Genomic DNA, 9,086 nt, shown 5'->3' with positions numbered 1-9,086 from the left:
ATGTTGAACATTTTCTGTGCTTATATTCCTGTAAGATAGTACTTTCTTTAAACCAAAAAAACAAACTATTGAGTTCATCAGATTTCTAAGCCTGCTTTTCTGATGCAGATTTATTTACTGAACATTGTTTTTCACGCATATGTGGCGATGAAGTTATGACTTTTAATTAGCCTAACACACATATGACAGAGGGATTCACATAAATTGTATATGATTATTAGATCTATACAATTCAGAATGAATTTGTTTTGAAGATGAAGATTGAAGATTTCATTTTCAGTGATCAGGTTACATTCATTTCACTTCCTGCTTTCTAGTGATAAACTTTGACTTTCTGTCCTAAACTACAGTGGAAGGCTTTAGACGCTGTTTTGAGTGTTTTATTGGCACAAGTATGTCAGTAGAGACACATTTCTGCTAACTATAAAAACATTAAGTGTCTTGGTATCATTTTTTATAAAAGCATAAGCATATTGTAATGTGAACAGTTTGTATTTGTACTAACTTGCTAGCAAAGTAACTAAACTTCTTCAGAACTTTTTGAAAAATTTATGGAATGACATCTTCTGTAGCAAACCTGTATTTCTTGCTTCTGTTTTGTCCTAGTCTTCTACTATTATACTAATCCATAAATACTTGTTATTGATTTCTCTTGACTTTAAGCAGTAGAGCGTAAGTGTGAATTCTGTGCTTGCAAGAGTCACCTGGCTTCTAAAGTATAAATATAAAGGTGGTCTTTGTGGGAAAGAGAAATCAACAGTAATGCACTTCTGTTTGTTTTTAAGAAGTTACAATTTGGCATGAGATTTCTGAGCTTTTTCAACTTTCTAGAATGGTTTTAACAACATGGGTGTCTATGGATTGTTCAAGCCTAGTATTGCATGTAGTGTAAAGGGTTGGTTTTTATATTCTGTTTTCCTTTGCTTCTCTGCAATGTCAGCACGCAACTTACTGCTTTTTTGATGATATAATTTTACTAGCTGCTGTGGGAAATAAATTTATCTCTCATTTCCAAGAGAAAATAGTTAAATAAGAAACAGTAAACTAGAAATAAAAATCAGACTATTTATTGGAAAACAATTATAACAGCACTCTACAGGTATAATTTAAATATTGTCACTGTTCAGAATAGTTGCTAGGAATTTTGAGTTCTAGTGTAAAATATCTAATTTAATCTGAGATTTTTTTTATTTCCCTCAATCTTATCTGATCTTGCTCAATTAACTGATTTTATACTAATAAGTACTTCCACACATTAGCCATCTGATATTTTTTTGTTTTATAAAAGCTGGGTTTTTTATACAAGACAATGGTATTCTATTTATTCCTTTGTAGAACTGTCTGAGCAGATGCTATTTGCATTACTCTTAAAACTTTGGGTTTGATCAGTTTTTAGAAACTGTTGAAGAAAAGACATTTAGCACCATGAGGATGGGGTCTGAAATGGATCTTGAAAACTACCAAACTGCTTTAGAAGAAGTACTCACATGGCTTCTCTCTGCTGAAGATGCATTACAAGCACAAGGAGATATATCCAATGACGTAGAAGTTGTTAAAGAACAATTTCACACCCATGAGGTATATGTTTATACTAATCTTTTAGTAGACATTTATCTGCTTGTATCCCATAATAAGGTCAAAAATACAAACCAAGGATATTTCTAGTTTATTTTATTCCTTTTTCTTGTTTTTAATTTTGATTTGGAGAATTTAAAGGTAGTACTGGAGACTGTGCCCTATCCAAAAAGTGAAAGTGTTTTTTCTGGTTTGTGTTACAAGGTTTGGGGAGGTGTTGAAAAAATAAAAAGCAAAGTTGAAAATCAGGTTTAGAAGGTGGTGGAATTGAAGATATTTCTCCAAAGTCTGTTCTTTCCTTCCAAAGAATCAAACTTAAAACTGGATTTTATTTTTATTGTCAGGGTTTTATGATGGAATTAACAGCTCACCAAGGACGTGTTGGCAACGTTTTGCAAGTTGGAAGTCAACTTCTAACGATTGGAAAACTTTCAGATGATGAAGAGAATGAAATCCAAGAACAAATGAATCTACTTAATTCTCGATGGGAAAGTCTCAGGGTAGCAAGTATGGAAAAACAAAGCAAGTAAGTAATATGTCAGGTAAAATTATATATATGGAGATTGCCTGAAAGAATCGTGAACTTGACTAATAGTTGGGATTTTCTTTCACTTCACTGCAAACAAAACTCCATCTCAGTTCTTGTTTAACCCGAAATTTGATGTGTAGTGACTTCTAAGCTTGCATGTTGTTTTGAGACTGGAAGCCACACAAATCAGCAGCTGTCAACAACTTGGACATTAATAACATTTTAACCAAATTTTATATAACTTACCTTACTTTTTTCTGATTGTTTCAACAAGTATCACACCATATTTAGCTACGAAGGAGAGAATCTTTACTGAGATACGAAAGGAAAAGGGAAACAAATCTTTAAGACCTGTAAAACTTGATCCTATAAAAATAGTAAGTGGGAGCTTAGCTTTCCAGGAAATATTGTCATGGTTTTATCTGAGGACAAATTACATTATTCAAAAAAGGGCAAGTCCTATAGTTTCAAGTAGAAATACAATTAAAAGTGGAAAAATGATCTATTAATTAGTCACATTAGCCTTTGAAGCATTTTTAAGATTTCTATGTATTATTTTAAAATTTTAATTTACACAGTGCTACCTAGTATAAGAAACCCCATAAAAGTAAGAGCTTGTGATTGTGCCACAGTGGAGTAATTTGTTTTGCAGGATACAGAGTCGTTAAACCAGAAAAGTTATTGAAGGTGTTTTTTGTGTGAGTTGCCTTCTTTATCTTAAAAAAATATCTGTTACTTACCTGATCTTTCACATTTCTTTTTCTCAGCCTCTCTTCTTTTTTCATTTTATGTGGATATTTTTAATCCCTGTCTGATACAATAACTCTGTTTCAAACTCGTGACTGAGTCTTACTTTGTCATGAGGAATTTTGTATGCCTACTGGCCTTTCTGTAAAGGGGACCAATGGTGAAGATTACCAACTATCATACTAAGTCAAATCCAGCGGAAATTTTAAAATTAATTGTTTGTCTCTAGGAGCTTGTTTATAGCCAAGCAGTATTAATTACTGAAGAATATAGCCATTCTCTACAGTAGGACTAAATAAATGCAGTGGCAAACAACCTGCATCTGAGATCCCTGGTGGCTTTTAAGGGACTTTGAACTAGGTAGACTTCATTAAAATCTTTCTACTGAGGTCTTAATTTTTCTCTCAGAAAATCCCAGTGAACATGTACTGAGAAACTCTTCTGTCTGTTCCTTCAGTACAGCTGGAAAGTGACTTCTGCGAATGTGATTTCAATAAAAGCTGAATATCTCTAGAAGTCAGGCCAATAGTCCAGCACAGCATCCTGACTGTAACAGAACAAGAAAAGATAAGCTTTAGGGGAGATAACATGATCTTCTGGAGCAGCATCTTCTCATCACCTTTTGCCATTGGTGGAGATCAAATATTGGGCTGCATGGGCCCATTGCTCTGGAGACCAAATATTGGACTGTATGGATCATTGCTCTGACCTAATACTGCATGTCTTATGTTATGAAGTTCTCCATAGAACTCTCCCAACCTGGAGTTGTTTTCAGCTGAGGTGACTTCCTGAGATGGAAGCAGTTTTGTGTATTTGGTAACCTGCTGCTGATTTTTGTTTTTCTTCCATCTATTTATTCAATATCCCCTTGGACCTGTTAGTGCCTTTGGCAGTGAATTTCACAGGCCTCTTACCCAATACGAGTGCTACTTTTTTGAGGAATGGCTTCTTTTTCTTTGTTTGTCATTGGTAGCTTAAGTGATTCCCTCTAGATACTATGTTACAAGTGGGGGTCAACAGCGTATATCTTTCCTTGCTGTCTCCGTAAATATATATCTTTGGTTATTCATCTTGCTCTTCTTTGAGCTTTTTCCAGTTCTACCTTAGCTTTTTGGAGTTGAGGGGACCAGAATTGCCCACAATATTAAAGGACAAACTGTGATTTTCAGCAATCGCATAACATTGCTCTCTTTTTTTTGCAATATGTTCTTAGTAATTCTAAACATTTGTTTTCTTTTCAGCTTGTTACTGAGTTTTGAGATTGTTTTCTTTATTCTAGCTTTCTTTGACAGTCTATAAAATTGTTGATGGGTTTCAGATGTTTCAACCTAACTTCCTCCAGCTATATTATTTTCTTGGAGAGAAGACTCAACGATACTTTACTGTAGGTAGTTTTTGTTTGCCATATTTATTTTCATTTAAATCAACACATGCAAGTAGCAACCTCACCTCTATGAGTGGTACCGTGCCAACTAAAATGTCCTTTAGCACCAACTGTTAACCTTATCTCCCAGGTGCAGCTATAGGTCGTTGCTCGGGGAATTGAATGATCTATTATCTTCTGAAGCATGTCATACTCAGGTAATATGAAATCAGTGGAAGACATAAAGTGATAAGGGCTTCACAGAGAATGTTGTGCTACTATTTAATTTCTTATACAAAAAAATCTGTCATAAATTCAATGAAATTTGTGTTAGGGCAAGAGAAGATTTCTCAGGAGTGATGTACTTAGATATGGCTAATTTTGACCTATTGGGTCAAACCCCTTTGTTTTAGGGACCAGCTGGAGGGTTATGAACAGCTTTCGTGTCACAATGTAATATATTTCTGAGTTATTATACGCAATTTAAACTCTCAGGATCTATCTTCTACTTCAGTTTAAAGCATAATCTTCTGAGCACATTGCTGTAATCTAGTCTTTAAGGCAACAGTGAAATGTTTATCCAGAGATGGCTTTTGTGAAGATGAGAACAGCAAGGCTGTCTATCTTCTGTTGTAATGGTAATAGGAAATGTAAAAAGAGGTAGCACACTTTACAGCACAGGGGAAACAAAAGCAAAGAAGCAACAAAGAGAGGAGAAAGATACACTGATAAAGGGTACTATAAAAGTGAAAGGGTCTTATGAAAAGTGATTCAGGAGGTCAGAGTATCAGAGGAAGTTTGGAATACAGTAATGCCGTTGTGTAAAAGTAGCCCAAATTCGATTTCCCATGTATTCACTATGTATTGAAAGCATTTCACTCTTCTAGCAAGCAATACATTAACGTGCTGAAGGAAAATAGCCTGTTTTTTCATTTCTTCCTCCTGCCCTTCCCCAGATAGGATTCTCTATAGTAAAGCATCTCAGGGTGATAAATGAACCACTGGAGAGGAAAACGTAATGCAATTTACCACTTTATGGAGAATTCCACAACTATTAAAACACATTCAATTCAATGGAAAAGTATTTTGTATTTGAAACTTATGAGGGCCATACCATAAGCAAAGATTATTATAATCTCCTGAGGTATATAAATAAGTACTAAAACCTCTATCAGATGTTTATAGAAGTAATTTGAAAACCAGAAAGTACCTGGAGAACGGGAAGAAACAAGAAACATTCTTTTGCTTATGAATGAACTGTGACTAAATTATTTTCTGTGTTTATTTCATTTTCAAGTTTATGTTCCTTGCTTTGGAGTAGTATCAATATTCTATATAATAAGTATTTATTTCATCATATCTTGGTTTTCTTAAATAAAATTCTCTTTAGCAGGTTTTCTAGACCATTTATTTCATTTATCTCTAAAAAAATTATCTCTAGGATGAAGCATTGTATTTAATATTTATAATACCTTGGTTTAGAACATCAAGTAAGACAATAAAATAGACACTTGAAAGTGAAGAAGGACTGACTCAGATTTGAGATAGCTAATCCCTTGTGAACCATGGGTTATAAAGCTGGGTATCAACTTCCTGTACTCTTTCTGTAAAGAGAGAGATTAGAGTGGAAAAGACACTACATGTATCTTCTGGTCATTTTGATAAATAATTAACACATGATTTCCATTAAAAAAAACTGAAATCATAGTACATCATGAAGATCCATGACACTCTGTTCTTAGAAAAAAAATCTTGAGAGAGATAACACAGAAAAAGATTACTGTTTGATATCTACTATTTAGAGATTTGGATTAATGGAGCCCTTCCCAATTCTTGGAACCATTTTTTTTTCTTCAGTTTCTCAAGTTCTGTTGAAGTTTCAGTTCCTGCTTGTAGTTGTTCATGTGATTTGTTTTCTTTGGTCCTTTCCTTCCAAGAGCTACCATCTGGAGTCTTTAAAAATTATTGCTGTTTCTAGAAAGTAGCGTAGCTTCACAGAGCTCCAAGTGTAACACCTGATACTGTCTCAGTGCCATCTGGGACCAGTGAGGTACCATTCAAGAAACAGGTGTAACTAAAACCTTATTTCAAAACAAACTTTTAATTTTTTAAAATTTGTTTGCAAGTCTTTATTTCCATAAAGTTGGCTCATCACGGTGTTTGCCTGCAGTTTCTCCCCTTTTCTGTATCTGCTGCTCTGCACTAGAAGATATGCTTCATGTCCATGTACTCCTCAGGATTCCTTTGATCATAGCTTGCACTCTTTCTTTGTTTCCCAGACTGCCTTTCATATTTTCTCTCCATTAGCACTCCTGTTTCAAGAAACTGTTTTGGCTTGTCTTCCTATGGTTACTAATACTACTTGATTACTTCTGTTTCAGAAGTCCTCAGCCAATTTTGTTTTTTTTAATCTATCCAGATGCAAGTGATAATCCTGAGATAAATTATTAGTGTTGTTGGCTGCCCTAAGGAAAAAAAAAGTACAAACAGCTTCTTTTTGTAACAGCTAAGTTTTTATGATTAAAATACCCAAGTCTTAGGCATTTTTAAATAATTCCTTTTGAACCCCTGTTTGAAAATATTCATTCTTGTTGCCTGTTACTTTTGGGGTGTTTGAAGTCTATGTGTTTGTGTTATCTGGTTAAACTTCTGTTCGATTAAAAAAAATGGATGCTTATTTAACAAAGATTTACCAATACTAAATTTATTATTTGCATAAACATGTTAAAGTTAATTTTGAGAAGGCCTTTCATCTAATGCCGTGTTCTTTTTAAAGCAAAGGCCAGTTCAGGTACAGAAAGACAATAGCAGAGTGATGGAAGTTCAGTTAGATTTAGTGCTGGAATTCCATCAGTCAGTCAGTCCCCAGTCTGTATCATTCCAGGGGTTCTTCCTTCCCAGGTGTGGGACTTTGCATTTGTCCTTGTTGAATGTCGTAAGGTTCCTTTTGGCCTGTCCTTCCAGCCTGTCTAGGTCCTTCTAAATGGCAGCTCTGCCCTTGAGTATAAAATGTGACAGTATATACACAGGATTCAGAGTATTTTGCATTCCTGAATTTATAGGTGATCCCAAGGATTGCTTAGAAAATGAGGAATAGCATCTAAGAATGGAGTATGAGTTAGCTGAGGTATATACAAAGAAAGCATCAAATAGCACTGGAAACTTAGTGATTTTTTTTACAATATGAGTTAATATTGTGTATACAGTACTTATTTTTAACTATATAAATAGCAAATACTAATTATATAAATATTTCATCAGAGACCAAATGCTCATTTTGAAAAGATTCAAAGCTGGAAGGAAATGTTTTTCTCAAAAAAGGTAGGAAATAAAATAAATAACAACCAACAACAGAAGTGCTGAAGTTTCAGACATATGCCTTAAAATATGAACAGGCTACAAATGAGATATGGGATTTCACATATTACATCTGCATGACATTGACAGATATTAAATCCTGGTAGTTCAGAAGAATTTCAATGTGTACCAAAAAGTAATTTTCTACACGTTCAATGCAATCTTTTGTGGTGATTAGTTTGAAAACTATTAGGTGTGTCTGGGAAAATACAGAATGATGCTTACTTTGGACATATTTAGCCATAGATTTTCAAAATTATACAATTCTGGGTTTGTTCAAACTGTTTTGGGAAAATCCAAAATTGTTTAGACAAACTCAGAAGTACTTGCTTTACTTGAGCATACCTTAAAATTGTGACAGAAAGCTGTATGTTTGGATTTGTGTGAGCATTTCTTAAGTTGCCTACCTGGTCATGGACTTCTTGCACTTGTCTGGAGCAGTGTGCTCACATTGCACTTCTGCCAGTCTGCAATACTGCAGGTGCTGTGGAAGAAAATGTACTTATGTTTTGTTAATTTAAAATGTCCTGGGGGGGGAAATGTCAGTGTGCAGATGGGCAATTCTAGGTGCTGTTGGTCACAGAGAGACAAAATTTACAATAGCTTTCTAATTTGGGCTACATTTTCAAGAAGAGAAGCGAACAAGAAGTCAACTGACAAGCAAGTGGAGTAGAGTAGGACTGTGCCATCTTTCTTAGATGGCAGTTTTCTCCAGTCTGAAAGTTCAACTCAGGTTTTCAAATTTCCAAGTTAAGTTCTGAAAGTAGTTAACTAACTTTTTGCTGTCAGGGTTGTGCTTGAGATGTAAGTAACACACTAGAACATACAATGGTTTCACCAAGCTCAGTGTGACTGAGGACAGTGACTTTTGTCTGTCAAATCTAAGTAAAGTTAAAAATTGTATGTTATGCGAGAGATGGGTAATACAAATAACTACTTGTAATTCCATCACAGCAATAGTTTACACATTATTTTAAAAATACTTCTGGTAAGATGAAGATTTTGTTTAGGAAACTTTGGAGAATTTCTAAAGATGGCAAGTATAAGTGAAGGATTTATAATGGATTTCTGGACAGATCATTTTGGAGCTATCAAAATACTTTGTTTAGGCAAAACTGAAGTATTTCCTGTTTAATTCTCCAGAGCGTTCTCCATTGGATAACTGAAAATTTAATAATAGCTTCTCTTCTGTTTAATATCCTAAATTTGAGGGAGCCTGGTAGGTGCAGCTGTCTGAGCACTTTTCAAAGTACTTGTAGTAGACAATACAAGCTTTAAGAAACCAGATAGTAGAAATTTTGAACTTCCAAACAGCTTTAATAGAAATGCAACTGGAGGCCAAAACTTTAACAGACAGTATATTATATGCAGTACTGAGGTTCTAAAAAAAAAAGTTTCAAAACATTTTGCCTAATTCAAAACTGTTGCAACAAATTTTCAGTTACCTTTTTGAAATTGTATTTTTTTTATTCTGGCTTGGGATGTAGCCTCATAAAAATCAGTTACAAGTATGCA

General features: G+C 34.4%; 1 protein-coding gene across 1 annotated transcript in view; it reads left to right on the top strand.

Annotated features, from left to right (window-relative positions):
* Positions 1-9,086, top strand: part of DMD (dystrophin) — a 1,204,567-nt gene that overhangs the window by 333,722 nt on the left and 861,759 nt on the right. Inside the window, 2 exon segments of the mRNA XM_009334780.1 lie at positions 1,390-1,578; positions 1,920-2,101. Of these exon segments, the coding sequence (XP_009333055.1) occupies positions 1,390-1,578; positions 1,920-2,101 (371 nt within the window).

The sequence above is a fragment of the Pygoscelis adeliae genome, unplaced genomic scaffold (assembly GCF_000699105.1).
Source record: "Pygoscelis adeliae isolate BGI_AS28 unplaced genomic scaffold, ASM69910v1 Scaffold91, whole genome shotgun sequence".
NCBI classification, from domain to species: domain Eukaryota; kingdom Metazoa; phylum Chordata; class Aves; order Sphenisciformes; family Spheniscidae; genus Pygoscelis; species Pygoscelis adeliae.
This window is presented reverse-complemented; position numbering and strand designations above follow the sequence as displayed.